This window comes from Rhineura floridana, chromosome 16 (assembly GCF_030035675.1).
Source record: "Rhineura floridana isolate rRhiFlo1 chromosome 16, rRhiFlo1.hap2, whole genome shotgun sequence".
NCBI classification, from domain to species: domain Eukaryota; kingdom Metazoa; phylum Chordata; class Lepidosauria; order Squamata; family Rhineuridae; genus Rhineura; species Rhineura floridana.
In genome coordinates, this window is record NC_084495.1 from 2,187,107 (window position 1) to 2,209,218 (window position 22,112).

At 44.4% G+C, this 22,112-nt stretch overlaps 1 protein-coding gene across 1 annotated transcript in view; it reads left to right on the forward strand.

The window, feature by feature from the left end:
- The window catches only part of STARD8 (StAR related lipid transfer domain containing 8), a 170,164-nt gene that overhangs the window by 10,595 nt on the left and 137,457 nt on the right, over window positions 1-22,112 (forward strand). The window contains exon 2 of the mRNA XM_061598408.1: window positions 10,713-10,746. Coding sequence (XP_061454392.1) covers window positions 10,713-10,746 — 34 coding nt within the window. The remainder of the gene's footprint in view (window positions 1-10,712; window positions 10,747-22,112) is intronic.

Consider the following 22,112-nt stretch of genomic DNA (forward strand, 5'->3'; position numbering starts at 1 on the left):
AAAAAGCCCCAAATGCTGCAACCTTTCCTCGTAAGGGAGTCGCTCCATCCCCTTGATCATTCTGGTTGCCCTCTTCTGAACCTTTTCCAACTCTAGAATATCCTTTTTGAGATGAGGCGACCATGTTGTGTTTCGGATTGGAATGTGGTCTGGCATGAGGAGGGCACGATTCCTTGTCCAGCACAATCGCTCTAAGTACTAAGGGGTTGAATGCTGTCCCACAGACACACACAGACACACTCCCAGGTTACAGAGCGGCACCCCTACCCTAGTAGCATCACTGATGGTCTCTTGGGGTCAGGAAAGGGGGGATGCTTGCACTGACTCCAGGTGCTCCACCCTCAGCCCTGCAGGTGGCCAGTAGCAGTGTGAGACAGGGAAGGGCTGTGGCTCAGCGGCAGAGCATCTGCTTTGCATTCCGGAGGACCTGGGTTCAATCCCTGGCCTCTCCAGGAAGGGGTGAGAGTGGGGAGCTGCTGCAAGTCAGTGTAGACATTACTGAGCTCAATGGACCAAATGGTATGAGGCAGCTTCCTCCGTTTCTGTTTTGTTGAACTTCTTTTCTGGCGTAGGTACTGAGCAGTTCTGCCGATCAAGCCACTCTCCCCGATGTTGGGTTTGCATCTCTGCAGAATGTTGAAACCAGGGATAGATAGATTTCAACTCCTTCAGCCCCAGCCACCAGGCCAACGGTCAGGAGTGATGGCAGTTGTGGTCCACATCTGGGAGGCATCATGTTGACTACTCCTGGTCTTGACCTGTGGCAGATTATGCAAGAAACATGTCACACCTTGCTCTGGCTGACTCTCTCCATTGCACTAGAGTTCTGTAGGCCCTTAGATGCCAGAATGTTCTCATATGCTCCAACACATTTATTCTTCTGCAAAGCCTGCAGCCTTCAAGGGTGAGGTTGCACACTAATCACCTCTTGGAATACTTCTTGTGCAGTTGCCATTTGGGATTGTACAGCATCCAGTCTTGGCAGTTGTTGTAACCACTGTACTTATCATTCCTGGTGTGGCCCTAATTGCACTCTGCATGTGTAGGAGCATTCAGGGACTCATTTTGCAAAGACTTCCAAAGCTGACATCTGGTCCTCATCTTTGCCAGTTTATGATGTCCTGAGATTGGCTGTACTATCTAACCGGCAAACTTTGCAGAAGCCTTTTGGTGTTGGCATGTGCTGATAATATCATCAGCACATGCTGGCACCTAGAGGCATCTGCAGTCAAAATCCTAGCAAGGACTCCAGGCATCACAGAACCCTGTATTCAGGACACCCGTCCCAAAACCTGTTGCCCTCCAGATCTTTTGGAGCAGAATTCCCATCAGCCTCAGCCAGCAGTGCCATGCTAGCTGGGCCTGATGGGAGTTGGAGCCCAAACACCTGGAGGATACCAGGTTGGCAGCGGCGGCTGCTGCAGAGCCAGGAAGAGCGTGCTGGAGAGGGTAGTGCGTGCCCTCCAAATGGGAGGTAAGTTCCACCTGGTTGAATGCAAATCTGAACTGACCTTCTGCGTTTTTCCAGATCTCCTCTCGAGTCTTCTATTGCTACTTCTTTTTCTTTTGTTGGATCACAACTGCTAGACAGCAGTGTTTTAGACCCTCTTCCTGTGCTACACCCTGAAGCCCCTGAGCTGCAGACAGGAAAGAGGGTCTCTAATGGCCTGTGGGAAAGTTAAGTTCATGAGGATGTGACATTCCTAAACTTCTTTCTCCAAGGTCTCTTGAGGCTCTGGAGTGGCCTCCCACAGAGAGTGTACAAGCAATCTCAAAGCCATGTGGAGGTTTTCAGTCTCATCCCATGCAAGTGCACCTCCCTGCCCCATTCGATGAGGCTTACTCCCAAGGAGTGCAACTTTGTTGGGTTGCATTTTTCTCTCCAGCTAACGGGATAAATTTCCTGCAGACATTTCCTGTCCTTTCTGCCCTCTGACATCTCATGCAACACCCTACAGCAGCCTTCTCCAAAATGATGCCTCCCTCTGGACGATTTGGACTACCACTCCCATCAGCTCCAGTCAGCACAGTCCTCCCAGTGTTATATGGCCATGCTGGCTGGGCAGATGGGAACGGTGGTCCAAAACATCTGTTGTCCAGCAGGTTGGCTCTGCTAGTGTCTCTTGTTTCCCTTCCCCTCTTGTGCTAGGAGGGCCTCTCTTTTGGCTCAGAGCGTGAGACTGGAAAATGTTTGTCTTTTCTTTTTCCTGCCGTGGCAGCTTTTAAGTTGTGGAAGCAGGACAAATGCCACTCTTGTTGGCAGAGACATTGGACCAGGCAGTGGCGCAGTGGCAAATTCAGAAGTGCAGGATTCCTTCATGACAGTCACAGTCACACCCCTTCTTCCCCTTTTTTTGCTGTTGGGTTGAGAATGAGATTCTTGTTAATACCTTCTCCCACACAACATATGTCCCTGGGAGCCAATGCGCATGAAAGGAGAGAGTGTTAGCTACTGAGAAGAGTCTTCTCAGTGGCTGACTCACCTCCTTTCACTCTGATGGGCTTCAATCAGCAGGAAAGGACAAGGAAGCATGTTAGAAGACTCTTCTCAGGGGCTAAGAAACTCCCCTTTCATGCTAATGAATTCGAATGCTAATGATGCTGGAGACATAGGGACCCTGCTGGGACGTGGTTCCCAAAAAAGTAAGAGGTCTTACTTCTGAGACCCTGGATGACTACTCCTGAGCCCAAGTCTCTGGGCAGTAAGAAACTTGTATACTCCATCAAAGAGAAGTCTGTCTGTCTTTATGAAGAAGAGAAGTGGGATTTATTTGGCGGGGAGCGGAAGGGGAAGAAATAGCGATTTGCAGGAAGAACCTTGCTCAGTAATGAAGGTTTTTGGAAGAGCGGTAGCTCTGAAACTTATTGAACTGCAGTTCATTACCCTGTTTGTTGCTTTCTATATTCTTTAAGTGCAAGGTGGAAAGTCAGCAACCCCACCCCAAATGTTCAGTTGAGCCATTCTTTCACTTACTTATGTAAGATAATTTCATTTCTGTCCTGTCTTTCAACTTCTAAGAAACACCCAGCAATCTGAAGGGGGTCAAGGGAGAACAAATATGAAAGCTTGTGGGTTTTTAGAAGCACCTGACTGGCTACTCTGGGAAACAGGGCTGGACTAGATAGACCAGCGATGGGGAACCTCCAGCTCACAGCCCAGTCTTGGTCTGCCAGGGGGGGCAGTTTGGCCTGTGAGGCCATTTCCCACAAAACATGCTCACCTGTCCGTCAGACATTATTTCTGGTGCCATCAGCTGATGAGCAGGAGGACAGGGTTGAATCCTGCATTGACTGCAGGATCCTGTTCCCAGGAGGGAACAAGATCACCCAGCCAAGGCTGCAAGATTTAATCCCCATTTAAAATCTGGTGAGCAGGGATTAAATCCTGTGCAGGATTTAAGCAGCTGGCTCATGTGACCTTCTTCAAAGAACACTTTTGCAAAGGCTTTAAGACAGCTCCCTTCAACTCCCTGATCTTGCAGGCTTAAAAAGGAAGCATGGAGAGACATACAAACAGCTTTTGCGCTTCTCCTCCTGCTCCCCTTTTAAGCCTCCAAGTTTGGGGACTTAAAGGGGAAGGAGAACTGGAGAGCTGTTTGCATGTCTCCCATTTTAGGTTTCTGAGATTGGGGGCTTCAAGCACGGGGAGAAGTGAAAAAAGGCTTTATGAGTTTCCCCCCCATTCTCGGAGACTTAAAAGGGGAGTGCAAGCGAGACTTGCAAAGCGCAAGGGATTTTGACAGTTACATTTGGCCTGTGAAGCAGATTCTGATAAGGGTCTGGCCTGTGGAACCAGAAAGGTCCCCCACCCCTGAAACAGATCCCGCAGGGCTCTTGTGTTCATAAGCCTGGTTTGAAAACAAAGTCAAAACTAGAACAGACAAAGCAGCAGACAGCATCATCCACAAGACAAGCAGGAACAGGCAGCTGGTCAGGTGGAAAGGGCTGTAGGCATGGCGATTGCCAAGGGTGGTAGGCGAAGGGGGGCTGAGCTGAGGGGAGCCCCTCGCTGACCCGAAGAGGGTGCTGAGCAGGAAATAGCTGTTAAAGGCCACACTGTGAACAGACAGATGTGTTAATTAGGCAATATTAATATAGTTTGAGATCCTATCCTGTAGTTCCAGCTTCATCAGTACCTTAGAGCCGGATGGCTGTCAGTGGCAGAGAGGTGGACCTACGTCCCAGATTTAACTGGATTGGAAGTCTGTGCTTACAATTCTCTCAGGCAAACTTGAAACTGAAAATGAGAAACTCGGGGCGGGGGGAAGAAGCATCCTGATGAATAAGAAATCACACACCATTTAGAAGAGCAAGAATTCACATGCAACTTACACTAAGTGCCTAATTTCTTAAGTGAAATGAGGTTGGAATTAAGGGTTGCTAAATTCTTGCCCTAAGCCGCTCCCGTGTCTTCTATGTGGTAGCCAACTGGCTGCCATTGATTCTCTACCTCTAACAATTGTTTGATTCATAGATATTAGCAGGGGGGCACGTTGATTCTTATGCCTTACAACAATCTCAGCTGATTTTTTGGACATTATATGGTTGTTAAAGGGACAGGAACAGGCCCGTCTGGGATTTTTCAGGTCATGTGGCATTTGTCCACCTCCAGTTTTGCAGGGTGTCATCTGTTGTTAAAGTTGTTATCATTTATTGTTGCAACAGAAAATACTTAAAAGGCTTTTCAAAAAAAGAATTTATATGGAGATGCTCTGAAATTACATCTGCAAACACCTTTATTTATTTATTAAAATTATTTATACCTTGCCTTTCAAGACAAAAATCCTTCCACGGTGGTTCATAACATCAACACACGATAAGCAATATCAATATATAGCAATTAGCAAGTCATCAGGTTCCTTCCCACAAGGCAGCTGGTGGTAAAAGGCTGGCTTGTATATTCTTCACCCTTAGCTGATACATCTTGATCTCCATTTTTCTTCCTTCACCTCCTGGAAGATGAAATTGCAAGTCGGGAATTTCTAAGACCTTTCATTTTTAGCAGAATTTGACTTCAAACAGTCTGCCATTACTACTGCGCCTCTCTTCTCGGATGTTTGGCAATCTGATCTATGAAAGCAACATCCAATTCTCCTGCTGGCTTTGGATTCCCACAGTGATTTTGCTATTATTTCCCTCTCCTTTTATATTTATCCAGATCCGTTCAACCCATGCTCAGATTAATGAATTTCCTTGTATGTCATCTACAATTTGTAAGCTGAAGCTAGGGCAAAATATGGCAACTAGGTTGTGGACTGGTTCTGCTCCTTCGGATCATGTTTATACAGACCTTGAGAGAATTGTCCTGGCTCCCAATCTGCTACCGACCCAAATTCAAGGTACTAATAATGACTTACAAAGCCCTAAACAATTTGGAACATGGATATTTGAAGGAGTGAGCCCTCCCATATTGACCTGCCCATGTGTTGATGATCAGCAACAGAGGCTCTCCTCTTTGTTCCATAGCAAAAGGAGATCTGTAATGTGGCAATCAGGTGAAGGGCCTTTTTCTAGTGGTGCGCTGGCTCTGGAATGCCCTCCCCTCTGAGATACGGCTAGTGAGTTTCCAGAACCAGCTGAACATCCATTTAGTTGAAGAGGATACTGATGCCTTGGCTGGGGTTTGGCACTTGTTTTTTTTATCACTGATATTGAGTCTGATGTAGTTGCATTCGCTTCTCTTTTATATGCTTAGTTGCTGATGCCTATGGTCTTAATTCATTTTGTTGTACCCTGCCCTGTGATTGCTTTTGTAATGAACGGTGGGCTAATAATATTGTCAACTGAATCAATCAGTCAATGAATCAATGTGTAGAAGGTCCCACTGCAGAGAGGCAGGTGTGAGATTGAGACGACAGTTCTGCTGGGAGATCGTTTGCTCTTTATTGCAAGTCCCAGTTGTGTTTCCATTGGGTGCATCAAAGTGGTACCCAGTGGCTGGAAGATTCCATAGTAGCAGGCAAGGCTTGATTTTTTTTCCTTGAAAGGCTTTCCATGAGATGTTGATGAAAACCCCAAAATTGTGTGCACACATATAATTCCACCCCCCAATATGGTAAGATCTGGAATACCAAGAACCTGCTTTGTGTTCCATCTACTCTTGAGCTTCTCTGTACTCTGGAGTTGTGGCAAGGCCCTGAGCAGTGCTGTGTGGTGGCAAATTCTGTGAGTACAGCCGCTCTTTATGACAACCCCAATAGTTACACCCCTTCTAAGACTACATAACAAAAAATCATTTCCGACAAATGTAGATATTATGACTTCAATATCAAGCCAGGTGTTTTCTCTCCCCCCCCCACTTTGCTTAAAATCCAGCCTGATGAAATGTTTGGGTGAACTCAAAACCTTGCTTGCTATTTGTGACATTTTGAATTGATCATAATAAAAGGAATTTGGAATTTATCGAAATAAAAGGGGCAATTTAACCCTTAGACATACATGCTCATGTAACCTGTCTGTTCCCCTGCTTAAGCTTATTTGATGAGGGTCTCCCCGAGAAAAGCTTATTTATTTGGCCTACCCAGGCCTGGAAAATAGTGCCCCGTGAGATGAGATTGTTGTCCTTTCTGGCTGATTCCTCCCTGCCAGTCCCTGTTCCACACCACTAGCCTTGAACGCTGTGGCACCAAGGCTGTGTTCATGCATCTAGAGGGATTTGCTACCGCTTTCTCCTTCATCCTTGATCCATTCTAAATGGCAGGGATTGTCAGAATTTTGCTCTCTATTGAGATGCATAGCAAAGTTGTGTAGCACTGCGGAACGGAGAGTATTGAGCGAGCTGTGTGTGTGTGTTTGAATCTTTGCTAAGATTCTACCTTCCCTGCAAATTAGCCAGACAGAGACTTTAAGCTTTAAAATAAAAAACAACTACTTTATTCTGGAAGTACATGCTTGATAGGAAAGAGTCCTATATCTAGCTTAACTGGTCTATGCTGGAGAAATGAGCACTGGCCCCAGTACTTGCCCTCATCCTGGTTGAGAGGAGAGACAAAGAGAAGATGTCTGCTCCCCTCTCGAGAGAAAGAGAAGAACAAGAGAGAGGCGGGAAGGAACTGGGATCAAACATCCTGTTGCTTAGCAGGAAGGGAAGAGACGGCAGGATCAAAGGGATAAGTATAGCCTCAACCAGCAAGAGGTCTAGCTCTCTCTAGCTACCCTTATTAACCCCCATGCAGCCTCAACCCACCAAGTTGGAGTTGAACTTCATACATTCCAACAGGGTTGGGGGACTGGTGCCCTCCAGATGATGTTGGACTTCACCAGTGGCAGCTGGTGCCCACTAGACTTGGTGGGGCTGCTATGGGGGTGTGGCCAATGAGTTCCCTCCCCGTCCTCCCCCCTTGCAAACATACGGTGGACACTTAAAAATGGCAGTTTTCATAACACCTAACAGAGCGTTAGTCCTTTGGTTGCTCTCCTGAGTGTGCACATGGTTAAATTGTACCTCCCCAGCAGTGAACAGAAACCTAGATCTTTGCTCATTTGGTAATATCCTCCCAATCCTGTTTAAAAACACACATAAAGTTAGTGAGTTGCTGGAAACTCACATTTAGAAGGCACTACAAAAGGATTTAGTCCTATCCTTGCTCTCATGAGTAAGACCCACAGAACCCAGTTGAGGTTTACTTCTGAACAAGATGAAGAGGATTGTGTTAGTAACCAGCAGTGGTTGGAAAGTTCATTTTTAAAAGGAACAAAATAGTTCCGTTCAAGTTCATCCAAATGCACTTTTAATTCATAATAATTTCTGCCATACACAATGCACAAGAGTGGTCTTGTCCCCCAGTGCCAACCCTAAACCATACAAAGAACTCAAGTGAACAGTAAAAATAAAATAAGATAAAAGGCACATTTGGGCAACTTGATAATACATTTCTAAACTAAAACACATTTAAAATGAGCATCTGTAATTGTATAAATGTAATGGTTAGAGTGTAGGACTAGGACCTGGTTCAATTCTACACCCACTTAAATGAGCTTACTTCTAATGAATAGAATTGTTTCTACATCTAAATACTTCTTCAGTGTAGTTAACCATTATATATGAGGCTATGTGTCACAGCAAATATTATATTCAGGAATATTATGTTTTAAGCTATGCCGGTTTATTCCCTGGTATGCAGACCTGGAGCAGTGTATTCAAGTATGATGGACAATAGTCATTGGCTAAAGACTTCCAGAATTTCCTTTTTGAAAAACAAAACCAATCCTTAAACTGTAAGCTCAGAGACAAAGATATGGCAGGTGGGAAACAATGTTAGAAAAAGGCGTCTTGCACACCATATGATCAGTTCTAAATACTGTAGCAAGAAGTTCCACAGGTTCCTCCTGGATTCCACTGGTGCAGGGATTCAGACATACACACAAGATATCTCTTAAGTGTCTTATTTTGTATAAAAGCAGGATTTGTTCAAGTCAAAATCCCTTCTCCTTTTGATCAACCACATCTACACAGGTTCCACCTCCTTACTCAAAGTGAAATTGGGGCTGGAAGTGAGCAACAACCCCACACAGGCCCTCCTAACTGGATTGCCAGGATGTCTGTGCTTTCAACCAGTCTCTTGCTGTCTTCCAAACCGCATGACCACAGACAGGCCTGGGCTCAGGAAGAAAATAAACATCTGGTCCTCTTGGAAGTACTGCTATGGGTTTTTTTTGTTTTAATTAAAATAATTATAATAGGTTCTTGCTCTTGTCACTAATGGAAGTTAATTAACGTGCATAAGCCCATGTCAAATATTCAGATATTTTAAATAAATAAAAATAAATGTTAACGGTTGAGACCAGCCCAGTCCATTCTTGGGGCTGTTTGCCACCACAAATCTCATCTCCCTCCCACCCTGACAATCAAAAAGCTCCAGTCCAGGTCCAAGCTCACCAAGAAACCAGATTCTCCATCTGCCTTACGATGCCAGCCAAACCCTTTTAGAGGCATTTGCCACCAAGAATCTCCTCTCCTGCCTCTCCCCTCTACAATAAATACGGCCCAGCCCGGCCTGTGAGGAAACCAGCTTCCACCCTACACCAGCTAAACATGCTTTTGGGATCGTTCACTCCTCCTCCTCTCAATGAAATGTGACTGGTAGTGGTTAGAGTGTTGGACTAGGACCCAGGAGACTAGGGTTTGAATCCCCACACAGCCATGAAGCTCACTGGGTGACCCTGGACCAGTCACTGTCTCTCAGCCTCAGAGGAAGGCCATGGGAAACCCCCTCTGGATACCGCTTACCATGAAGACCCTATTCGGGATCAACTTGAAGGCAGACCATTTCCATTTTGCATCCATGCTCCCTAAGCTTGTGACCCCATTCATAGGGTCGCCATAAGTCTGGGTCAACTTGAAGGCAGTCCATTGTTGTTAGGCTGGCTAGTCATGGAAGAGAAAAGAAAAAAGATTGTGATTGCTGCTGCTTTAAGGTGATGCTTGCAAAAAGAGGGGAGAGTAACTCAGTTTGCTAAGTGAATGAGATGCTGTCACCTCTTAAGGGACTAGCAGGTCATGCCTTGTGAGCCTCAACTCCAGTTTAAGTATTAGAACAGACTTTTCTCTTCATAGCAATATGTCAGGATAGGTCTCATGAAAAACGCATGGCTGTCCAAGGTTAAATTTTTAGGGAATTCTAGAGAGCCCTCTTAGATTGAGCTAATAATCAAGGGGGTATTTGTTCAGTATTATAAAAAAATACACACGGAAATAGGAACTAATTTGGTTGGTCCTATTTCTTAGCAGAGATATAAAAATACAAGCAGCAGAATGAGAATGTAAACCAGCCCCACCTTTCTCTATATAAATAACAACAGACACAATCTTTTAGGTAAAAGATAAAAACATTTACTCATGAATTCTTCTTATGTTCAGAAACATAGGCTCTAGCTTAGAAGAAAGAAAATAGGAGTCTCAGTTCATTTTAGTGGTTTAGTATTGATGCTCTCAGAGAGCATCTGTGCCATGCGGCCTCTCTCAATGGTGGATAGATCAGCAAAGGAGAATATTCAAAAATCCCCCAGGACAAAGGAGGAGGAAGTCAGGTAAGTAACCCCACCCATTAGGAAGTTACATCATGGTAAAACAGGTACATGGGATATTCCCCAAATATCCCTCAAAGGGAACATGCAATATTTGCCTATTCCAACGGTATTAGGTGCCGGGACTGGGCTGCGATGGAAGCTTTCAGTAATCCAATTCCAAACTTCCCACCTTCCCAGTCGCTCACCTTCCCTGTTCTTAGGTAAGCTTTTAGAGTGCCAAGTTTTCATTCTCTGCTTTTGAGGGTGCCTGAAGGTTACTGTGAGCTGTTCATCATCATCTGTGATAGAGAGATGGGGGAGGATCTTCCACATTATTTCTACAACTGACCTTCATGCACAGAGTCCCCAACAAACGTTTTGGAACTGTAATTACACAAACACACTCCTATTTGCCAGTATTGCTCCCCTTCCCAGTATTGCTCCCATTCCTACTACTGGGAGGAAGGGCAGGATATAAATCAAATCATACATACATACATATTGTTTCATGGGGCAGTTGATAGTTTGGCACAGTATTAGCTGACAGAAGCATCTTTGTAAAAATGGCTCCAGAAATTTTGTTTAGAGCTTTTTACATGACAAAGGTTACAGAATATATGGCTGCCAATGGTTTCAAAAGGTTGCATGGAATGTTGGAGGAAGAGAGAGAAAACTTACCCTAATTGTTGTTATTGTTTTGACAGTGTTTCGCAGCACTAGAAGACAAGCAGGATGTGGGTGAGTTACAGTTGCCTCTGTCTGTCTTCATGCATTTATTCATTGCTAGGACTGGGTTGACTTTGTGTACCAAAGGCAAAATAAACTAAATACTATGCACTAAACTAACCACAAATCATTGCCAAGAGAATCTGAATTAATAATAAGTTTTTCATCTATTGGTTTATTTTGTATAATTTAGTCAATTTCCAATAGCCCTGGGGAAGGATGAAAGAGTGGTATGGATTGCCCCACACTGGTGATTGCTAAGTTCTTCGGGCTTCTGAGATTTCACCAGGCATTGCTGATGCATCTTCATGCTTTTCTTGAATGACATAAGGACTAGAAACTTGTTTAAAGGGATTGATAGTCCAAAATGGGATGCTCCGAATACAAAATTCTGCACCTGATATCAAATTCCCTGGTGCCGTGTGCCACAATCAGGGAGGGAAGCAGGAAATGCAGGTAGCCCCATTATTTCCCCATCTAAAATGTGTGTTGTCACTTGTTGCTCCATATTTTGGTGTTGTGTGTACCTTGTTGATGGTTAGAAAAAGGTAGGGACCCACTCACCATTCTCCAGTTACACTTTTGTATAAGTATAGACAGATTGTTTGTGAATGCTTAATTTGTACCTGATTCTTGACCTCATATGCCTGACTTGCCTCTTTTATGTGGAAAATGGATCTTGTGATACTGCTTTGAATACTGCAGTCTGAAGTTCCTGAAATATTGCTATTTTGAGGGCAGGATAAAAATGCAGCAATTAAAAAATATATATGCATATTTATGGCATCTTAGCAAAGGGACATTTTATTTTGAAATCAGTACTTCAAAGCTTCTTTTGCAGGGGTCTCCTCTCTCCCCCTCCCCACACAAACAGTTTACTCACTGCTGTACATTAAGCTCCTTAATGCAGACTTTGCAAGGTTCTTGTTACAGGTAAGAGTGGTTGGTCTGAGGGTCCCAGAATAGGGGTGTGGCTGCTTGGGATATTGTCACCCACCTTTCTGCTTGCTCTCAGCGGCATGCTAGTGCTTTTCCCTGCCTTTTAAAACCCTGCATCCCATATGAGCCTATGCTGGCTCTATGGCTTCTCCTGTTGCGTCATCAGCCTCCCGCTCAGCTGTGCATCGTGGGAGGTCTGCTCTGTGTCTGAGGAGTCTGTTTTGGACACCACAAGGCATCAGACTCATGTGGTTTTTCTTCTAGTGCGGTCAGCATTGGGGTGAATAATCCATTTCCCCTGCAGTCCCCAAGGTTTGTTGCAGGGAGGGGAGTTTCCTGAGGGTTGTCATGGGTGAAGAACTTTATTACTAAAGAAATGAATGGGTCTCTTAGATCTGCCTGGGTGCCATAGGGCTAAATCCAAGTGCAACATAAGTCCAGGCACCATGGATCTGGAAGTGGGGAAGGAGGTCTCATAGATCCTCCAGTTTTCCATCCTCACTTGTCTTGGGTGTGCACTGTTGTCAGTAGGGGTCATGGGCATAAGATGTCTTGGTTGGATCTCAGTTTCAGACCTTCAGCCTGAAAGTCCCATTCTCCCCGCCCGCCCCCATCTGCTTCGATACGTACTTCCCCTCTACAGGTTCCTTTACCCTCTGGTCAGACTGAGGTCCCTGCAGGCAGAGGTCTGTGCAGGCAGAGGTGGAAGGGCAGCTCTCCGACTGAGATCTGCCACCTTCCAAGGAGGAGACGGTGCTTTCGAATGAGGAGGTGGAGACTGCCCAATCTCAGCCTCACCTTTCCTTCCAAGGTTTTTCAGCATCTACTAGCTCAGGCCTGCAGGGTGTTACAGTTAACCGAGGAGGGCGATTCTGTCACCATGGCCGCTCTGCCAACAGGCACCTCTGGTCCAAAGAAGGCATTTCCTTTGGTTGCTTCCAGTCCAGCCAGAGTTCCTTTCCCCCAGCAGTTTGTGATGGCATGAAAGGAAGAATGGACCAAGCTCAGTAGGTCTAAATGGGGGTCTAAGCTCACTAAGAAAGATTACACTTTCACCGATGGTGTCACGCAGCAACTGGATTTCCCAGCTGTGGGTCCCCCAGTGGCAGCGCTGGCCTCATCTGCAGTCATTCCTTCCAAAGGGGAGGGGGGACAAAAGACCCGTGTCCATTATGAACAGATGTCCAGCAACATCTGGGGACCCAAAGGTTGAAAAAAGCTGCCCTAACAGCTTCTCCTTTTGAGCCCACTGCCATCTGTAAATTGAGTTTGTTAACACTGAAGATGAGCTTCTTAGTGGCAGTTACGTCTGCAAGGAGGGTCTTAGAGTTGGGGGCCCTTTCTCTGTGGTTAATTCCTTTCCCCACAGATCTCAGGAGGTGGTTCCTCCCTCTTTCTTCTCCAACCCATCGTGTCACCAGGAGCACACCTGGCATTGCCTTGATGTTTGCCATGCTTTGCGTTATTACTTGGACAGGAGTCTGGAGTTCAGAAGGTCTGAGCTGTTGTTTCTTGCCTTCTCTGGCCCCTCCAGGGTTTGGAAGGTGTCATCATCTTCCCTTCCTCAGTGGCTGGGGGAAGCCCTTTCTGCTATGCAAGGATCCTTCTGTTGGAATGTATGAGGTTCAACTCCAACTTGTGGTTTGAGGCTGCATGGGGTTAAAAAGGGTAGCTAGAGAGGAGACCTCTTGGTTGCTAGGCTATACCTGTCCTTTGATCTCCTGCTGTCTCTTCCTTCCTGCTAGACTGATATGCAGAGGATGTTGATCCCAGTTCCTTCCCTCCTTCCCAGTCGTTGTCTTCTTTCTCGAGAGGGGAGCAGACATCTTTCCTTTGTCACTCCTCTCCTCCAAGCATGAGGGCAGACACTGGGATCAGTGTCTGCAGCTCCAACATAGCTAGTTAGCTAGATGTAGGACTCTTTCCTATCAAGTATGTAATTCCAGAATAAAGTAGTTATTTCTTATTTTAAAGCTTAAAGTCTTTGTCTGACTAATTTACAGGGAAGGTAGAATCTTAGCAAAGATTCAAGCACACACATAAGCTCGCTCGAAACTCTCCGTTCTGCTACGCAACTCTGCAGGGTCCTATAGAACATTGGGCCCAGCCTCCTATACCTTCTGTGGGGTCACTGCCCATTCCCTGAGAGGTATTGCAGCATCTGCAACATTCAAAGGAGCTTTCTGATATTGGAGATCTGCAGAGTGGCCAGTTTGGTATCTCCACATACCTTTGTCCGACATTATAAAATGACTGATTTTCATCAGATGCTGCTGCTTTTGTTAGGAAGGTACCTCAGAGGTGGTTCCTTAGTTGTTTGGCAGAGGAAGCCCACCCTCATATTCTGCATACTGCTCTAATACATCCTGACCACAAAATGTCCTCCAACCTACTCTGGCAAAAACAGAATTTGGTTCTTACCATGAATTTCTATTTGCAGAGTAGGTTGGAGGACATTCTGCCTGCCTCCCATTCCTCTGCTCTTACCCTCGGGAGTTGGGTTTGGTTGGTGTAAGGTCCTTCTGGTTGCGCTGTACATATTGCACATGTTGTTGAGATACCTGTTTGTCTTGTTCGCCTGTTTTTCCCTCTGGACTTTTCTCTTTTTCCTTTTCCGTTTGGACGTGCTGGCCTCGATGGCTTTACAGTGGTTTTGGGGAGAGTGTCTTCATTGTGGGGTTGAGGAGTTCTTTCTGCTCTGCCAGTTCAGTCTGGAGGCTGGGGGAACTTCTCCCCTGGCAGAGGAGGTGAGAGGCTCCGCCTGTTGTGTCCAGTGGGCAGCGTCATTCCTGACCACAGAATGTCCTCTGCAAACAGAGGTTCACGGTAAGAACGGATTCCAGTTTTTATGCATTGCAACATCTTTCACCAGTCTGGTGCCCTCCAGTGTGTTGGACTAAACTCCCATCAGCCCTAGTTAGTATGGTTGTATGATGCTGGGGCTGATGGACTGCAATCCAAAACGGATGGGGAGGTCACCAGACTGGGAAAGGCTGCATTGCAGTCACCACTTGGAAACCACTTCAGATTGGCAGAGTCTGGCCCCTGAGGGCAAATGGATGACAGCCCCCACCTGGCTGCCTTCTGGCTTACATTCCATCCAGGGGTGGCCCTGGCTTCAGCATCCTCCTCAGTCTCTGTGTTGCCCTAGTAGAACTCAGCAGGGGGGAGGATGGGGGCAAAACTAGACTGAATTGGCACTGCCTCTTGTGGGCTCTGCCTGCGCCTCCTGTTTGGGCACATGCCTTCTGTCCCACCAGTCCCCAACACTGCTTTGCATTGTTCCATTTAGTTCCCAAGCGATGATGGTGTGCAGTGCAGTGGCACCATACGGGGTTCAAGAAAATTTCACAATGCCACATCAGATCTCCCTCTTTGAACAGCTGTGCAGGCATGGAGGATGCTGGCAGATGTGTCTGAGAAGCCGCTGCTCCAAACTCACGGCTCACAGTGCCTTGTTAAATAATTTGAACCATATAAACCTGCCTGCTTTCCCCAGAAGGGGGTGCTGTTTCTCCACCTTCCTTTGGCTGCCTTCACCCCTTTCTTACCCAAGGAATGCCATGCTACCACCACCACCACCTGCCGTCCTTTCCAAAGATGTTCCATTCAAGACCAAAGATTACATTCTCTAAAGCCTCCTTCCTTCCATTTCCTCAGTGACGTTAGCCAAACGTCCCCTCTATTGTTCTGGGGTAAACAAGAAGCAAAGAATCTTGAAGTGCAATACAGCTGGCTAATGCTTTGCAGTGAACAGAGTTTGTTTAAATGACTGGGATTTGGAACAGTGCCCTTCGCTCCTTCTCAGAGAAGGTCAGTGAGCAAATTCACTTAATACAGTCACCTTGTAAGCTATTGAAAAGGGATGAAAATTGCCCCTTCTACTACAGATATGCTCTTGTTGTGTTGAACAGTCATGGCACTTCTGGCAAAGCCTGCTTTGCAAAATGAGAGATGCCAGGCCTTAGATTAGTTCTGCTCTGGAAGCTCTATTCATTATTATTCATTATTAATGTATTCCAGCCTTTGCCAACCTGGTGGAGCTGTGCTGGTTGGGGATGACGGGAGTTGTAGTTCAAAACATCTGGAACGCACCAGGTTGGCGAAGGCTGATATATGCAGTGGAATCACTGAAAATGCAGTGATGAAAGATGCTGCTCCCACTGACTACCCGCCCCTGGTTCCTCACTTCAGTGTTTTAAGTGAGCAACCTGATATGGCATCTAAAAAAGGTTCTGGGGTGAAGACCTCTTGATGTCTGTCTTAAATGCAACTACTGTAGTGTTTTTAACTCCTGTTAGGATTGTGTGCATGAGATCAAGAACCAAAATCATGTTTAGCAGCAGTTCTAGAATAGCATTGTGGGGGGAAATGTTTCTATACCCAGTGGGGCTCACATACTACCAGTAAGGTTGACAACTAATTAGAAAAATCCAGCCTGCCCTGTTTTTGTGCCTTTTAACAGTGGCTTGATCTGGAGAATTGAGAAGCTGAAGTTGTTCACACCATGAAGATGAGCACTGCCTCTTGCTCATGCATATCAGTCTGCAGTTAAGGAACAGAAGCAAGGTCAATTAAAAAGTTGGCAATCCTGACCACTAGTGAAAAGGGAAAGGTACCACATGCACCTCCACGCACCACAGCCGCTATGTTGTCTGCAATATCAGTTCTTGTGAGAGTGCTTTCCTTCAACTACTTCTTCAATTCTCACATTTGGCAGGGTAATTCTATAGTGACCAAGATAACATTTGCAAGCTTCTTTACGTTATATATTGTATTGTAGTTAATATTATTTGAACTCCAATTAACATTAACATTAAACTATTTGTGTTTTAACTGGACTGATGTTCCCTACAAAAACCATCAAGAAGCATGCCACAGGTAGTTTAAATGCTTTCTTTTCATGCTGTTTTAAAAGATGTGACCAACATAAATTCATGAGGTTGTGAAACTGTTACCTGTGGCAATAAGTAAAGAGCTGATGTTTCATGGGCAAGTGTCCAACGTACGGTAATGTTTATTGGAAATTCTGGAGAAAAGGCTTTCTAGCCAACTACCTGTGACAAACATAATGTGTTTCTTTTCAACCCAACATTTATTATCATGTTCAGGGAAGACAAATGTCACATAAGCCCCCCTTTTTAAGAAGAGGATTTTATATTAATGATCATCCTATTGCATCACCTGGCCAACAAATTACTCAGAAATAACCAAGTGCTAACAGCAGGACTTTGATTGTTTCTGCTCCGCTCTTCTTGCAAGATGATAACATTTCCCATATGGAGATTATTATTTGTGGTTGTGGTGTTTGTTTTAAATTATGTGAAAAATTCATTTGTGTTGAAGATTGCCTTCAACCTGAGGCAAGGCAAGAGACCTTCAGATCCTGCGGTGAATTTTTGTCTCTCTGCATGAGCCCACCTGTTCTGCCTAGCTAGGGAAAGCCAATCGGGGAAGCTCTGCCTCCTTGATAAACCTGTGGGGACTCTAATAGAAACTTCTGCATGATTCAAGAAAGGGACTGGGGTCTAGTAGAGAAATATCAATGCTGCACTTTTCTAAACCACACCCAGGTTGAACTTAGATAAGTAATCTAAAAAGTTACGTAATTACTAAATATATTAACATATATTATCTTTCTTCTAAAAGCAGTGACATGTGTCCACCCTCCCCTTGTTTAACTTGTCTTTCGCAATGTAAGCTCCTTGAGGGCAGGGACCTGTTTCTTTTTGTAAAACCCTGTAAGATGCTCCACACTGATGGTATGGTACAATAATAGGCCTAATAATTATTAAATTCTCAGGAAGGAATTACAATAGTCCTAAAAAGGGATTGAAATGACACACATGACAACACATTTATGCTATGCAAGTTGCACATTGTGGTATTGTGTTGGTCAAAAGAACTGCTGCATGTAAAACACATTTTAGGTAACATCTTGTAATATTTTCTTAAGGCTAACAACTTGAAAGAAGAGAATAAAATTAAAATTTATAGATTTTTCTTTTCATTTGTTGAGGGGGAGGGGAGTATGTGTTTTTGTGACCAACATAACACGCTCAACCAACATAGGTATTCTTGTCCTAAGCTCATCTGAATTTGTTCCTAACATAAAATTTCTTCTCACTTTACTAAACTATCAGTAAAATGAAGGGTCATTAAACTATTGTCTATTTCCTTGGAGAGGTCTTTAATTGAAGATTAGAAGAAGAAGAAAAGAAATTCTGAGGCTGCAGTCCAGTACACACCTGGGAATAAGGGCTCATCTACATGGTGATTTGGTGTGGGTCTGGTGCTACTCACACCCCCTTTTAATTCTCATGGTTCATATGATGTTACTGGCAAATGGAAGCTATCACACAGTTTCCCCTCTGTAAATCCATACTAACCCAATCCTCTGAGGGCTTATCTACGTGGGAGCATAACTTTGTGCTAAAGACACTGTTTTTACCTCCATTTTCTGTATGCACCATCTACAGTAAGAACTCAATGCCAGCTGCAAACACGGTATTTTCTATTCACACTTGAAGCATCAATCATGCAGTTCATAAGACCACGCCCTCTAATTTAACATTTCTACTCCCTCTGTTTACCTGGCAACTGAGCATGCTCAGTTTGTTCTACCCGTAAGTTTCATTTTAAAAAACAACAACCGGGAAGTGCGATTATTTGTATTTTCACTTGCACAATACAGATGAAATACAAATCTTTGTTTGAGCAGTGTTATGCTTTTGCGCACAAGTTAGGGATAAAAAGAAAATAAAAGCACTGTTTGCAACAGCATAAAAGAAGCTTGCAGAATGGGAGGGAGAAGCAGAAGTGTCTCTTCAGTCCACAGGAAATGAATGACCGAAGGGAGGAGGAGGGAGTGGGTATGGAGAGGGGAACGATTGACACACCCTACCTAAAAGCATTGGAGCAAAGAGTCTGCAAGCTCTAGAGATACTGAGTGGAGACTTTTTTCCTTCCCTGTTCGGATTATCAGAAGACAAAAATGCAAAGACAATTTGGGTTAGTCTTTCACAGTCCAATCCACTTCCTGTGTAGCTTGGAAGAATTTGGTAACATGTGCCTCTGAGCATTTTTTAAACTTTTAAACTGCAGAACATGGTCAGAGTTTGGGGCAAGGTCAGTAATAGGATTACAGGTATTTTGTGAACATGGCTGATTTTTAATGAACTTCAACAGATTAGGAGAACTCTGTCAGAAAAAAGTCCAAAGGGGCTCTGGGTTTTTTCCCTCTCTTTTTAGACTGAACTCTCTGTTCTCTCTGTGTTGTGTATCGCCATGAAAATTGAGAGGGTTGCTAAGCAAGCGTTTCTGAGTTCAGGACTATACGTTTTGTAAGGTTTTGTTTTGAAATGAGCTTGAATGGCATGGGGGGTATTTTTGATTTAACATTGCGGAATGTGAAAAATCCACGCTGGCTATAGTATACAGCCACTCTTGTGACTGTATAATATGGTAGGAAAAAATAAATCTGTATATGTAAAGAGCATTCATTGTGATGTATTTAATTCTTTCATGATAGCAGGACATATAGATGCTCTTGGATGATACTATTATTTAATATAATATATTATTAATAATAAATTATATAATAATAACAATATTAACAACAACAACAGCAATGAAGTGTAATCTGAAAAGGGGGCTGGGAGAGAGATTGCCCCCATTAAATACTATCCTGATAGGTGGCTTCATGACACTTCAGCTTTTCGGCTTAGAAAGAACCAGGAAGTGGTTCTTTTTTGCTACATAATGGAAAGCTCAACAATATGCCAGAAGTGAAAAGAAAAACTAAAACTGATTTGGTTTGTGAGCATTTGGAGCCACCATTTCTCATACGCGCAATCGGAGGGACTCTCCAGACTTGATTCACTTGTGTGCTTAAATATGTACCCTTTGCCCCTGAGTCATTCAGGGGTGATTTATGCCTGATATCCTTGTTAAAAACAACCCTTCCAATACCAACGTGTCTGACCTCAAGAAGAAAAAAACAACCCCAAATGGCTAGACAGTTTTCCCCCACTCCGTTTTGAAAAGCTTGCAGGATCTATTGCAGCTGTGTTGACCTTGACTGTATGGATTTGGACTTTCTATCTTATTGGCTCCAGGCTACAACTGGGGGTACAGTTGCCAGATGTGTAGCTCCAGTCTGCTTATATTTGGCACTTTGGAGGACTTTGCTGTTGAGAGACAAGAGACTCCCTGGATTTCCTTCCAGTTCTGTTTGTGAAGGAGAAAGCAGTGCTTGCTTATTTTCGCCTTTCAGGATATAATTTGCAAATCATGGCTGCTTATCTGCTATCTTATCTTGCCAATGTGCGTTGCAATTTTTATCTTATCAGGCCTCACCATACAGTACTCTGTTGTTATATGTTGTGGGACGTTATTGCATCTCAGTGCTATTTGACCTTTCTCCACAAGAGCCGGTATTAGATGACATTGGAGCTGGTGTAGTGCTATAGCAAAGCTTCTTTCTTTCTTGGCATGAAACAATCAAGGTGCCCTTTTCATAAAATAAACCAGGTAGTCCTTGGTTTATTTATTTGATTGTATATATAGCCTGTCTTCCTCATCAAAGGCACCACACATCCCAGGCACTCACCAGACCCAGACCTACTTCGCTTCAGCAAGCAGGTGGTGGCCTGATCTGCCTTCAGCCCAAATGTCACTTCTGCCAAACTATGTGTATTTTTAAAAAGAGTGCTTATCATTGCCACTTTTATTCTGAGGGCCCCAGTTTGGATTGGGGATGCCATACTCGTTTCCTGCCCCAAATCATCCTCTGAAGGTCCTGTGCTTATAAGAATGGAAAGGTCTCAATTCATTTTGATGAGGTATGGATAGAAGCACTGCTCTGTGGATTGTGTCCTATCTTAATTAGTGTCTGTTGCAGGGGTGCAGTTATCCAGGGTCCCTGGGGGTCTTAGACCCCTTACTTTTTTAGGACCAGGTCCCAGAAATGTCTCTATGTCTCCAGAGTCCCTATGAGCCAATCAGCATGACAGGGGAGAGTGAACATGCTTCCTTGCCTTTTCCTGTTGATTGGAGCCCATCAGAGTGAAAGTAGGTGAGTCAGCCACTGAGAAGACTCTTCTCAATAGCTAACATACTCCTCTTTCATCCCTATTGGCTCCTAGGAACATCTGTTGTGGTGGGGGAAGGCATTAACAAGGATCTCATTTTCAACCCAGCAGCAAAAAAGGAGGGGGAGGGGAGGGGAGGGGGCATGGCATGGCATGGCATAGCATGGCTATGACTATCATGAAGGGACCCTGCTCTTCTGAATTTGCCACTGCGCTAGTGGTCTGGTGTGGGGGAATTTGGATTTTCTGCCTGAGGTACCAAAAGGTTCTTGGCAAGTTTAATATTAAATTCACACGGCAGCGATGTCACAAAGCACAACAAAAATAGAAAAAGTAAGCTTTTAAAATGTGTAACTTAACAATAAACTTCAAACTTTCCAGTATATAGTGATGGGGAAACTCTTGTGTCAGAAGAAGTAGTACAACCAGCCAGTTACAAAACATCTCATTTCTCCTTTTGGAAGACTCAGAATTTTCATTAATTCCCCAGTTGTGAAGATTTCCACTAATTCCACACACACAGCCATGATTTCCAGCTCATTCAGTTCCTAAACACATATTGTCATTCAGGTCTAGAAATGCCGCCTGCTTGCTTGACGCACAGAATGTCTTGGCAGAGGCTGTGAGATCTGAGCAGAGCAATATTTGACATTTTGGAGGGGCATGAATGTAAAGTGCTGAAATGGTACTTTGACATTATACCACAAACACATGTAAAAAGTAACCCAAATTCACCCTCTACACCTGCCCATGTTCTGCAATCTGTATAAATTATACACATTAATTATACACATCTGCCCCTAGATTAATTGATCTTGCTTCTGCTAGTATGGGAGTGGAAAGCCAAGGAGCTGCACTGTCGAACCCTGGAAGCCCTATTTAATCTTCCCACTGTTGGGCATTGCCCAAATGCATCTGCAGTCTTCACCGCTAGCAGTGTGCTTTCCCCCCTTCCAAATAAAATAATAAAAACAATTGTAGGGTACCGAATTCTGTACTCAACACAAACTTCTGTGCTTTCTCTTACCTTGCACAGAACTTTGGAATACACACAACGTGATTGCAAAGTGCGTAACCGTGTAACATGTGAACTCACAGATCTCATTTGCAGCAAATTCACAATCTCTAGAGCAGCAACATGTATAAGTTTGGCTGATGTTTGCCGAGCTTTAAAGACCTGGCTATTCAGGCAGGCCTACAGGAACTTCGAGCTAGATTAGTTTGTAATGTATTAACTGATGTTTTGATGTTAGTTTTAATTGATGAATGTGGTTGTATTTTATTGTATTGTGTATTGTACTTTGTTGCTGCTGTAAGTCGCCTAGAGTGTCCGTTAATTCGGACAGA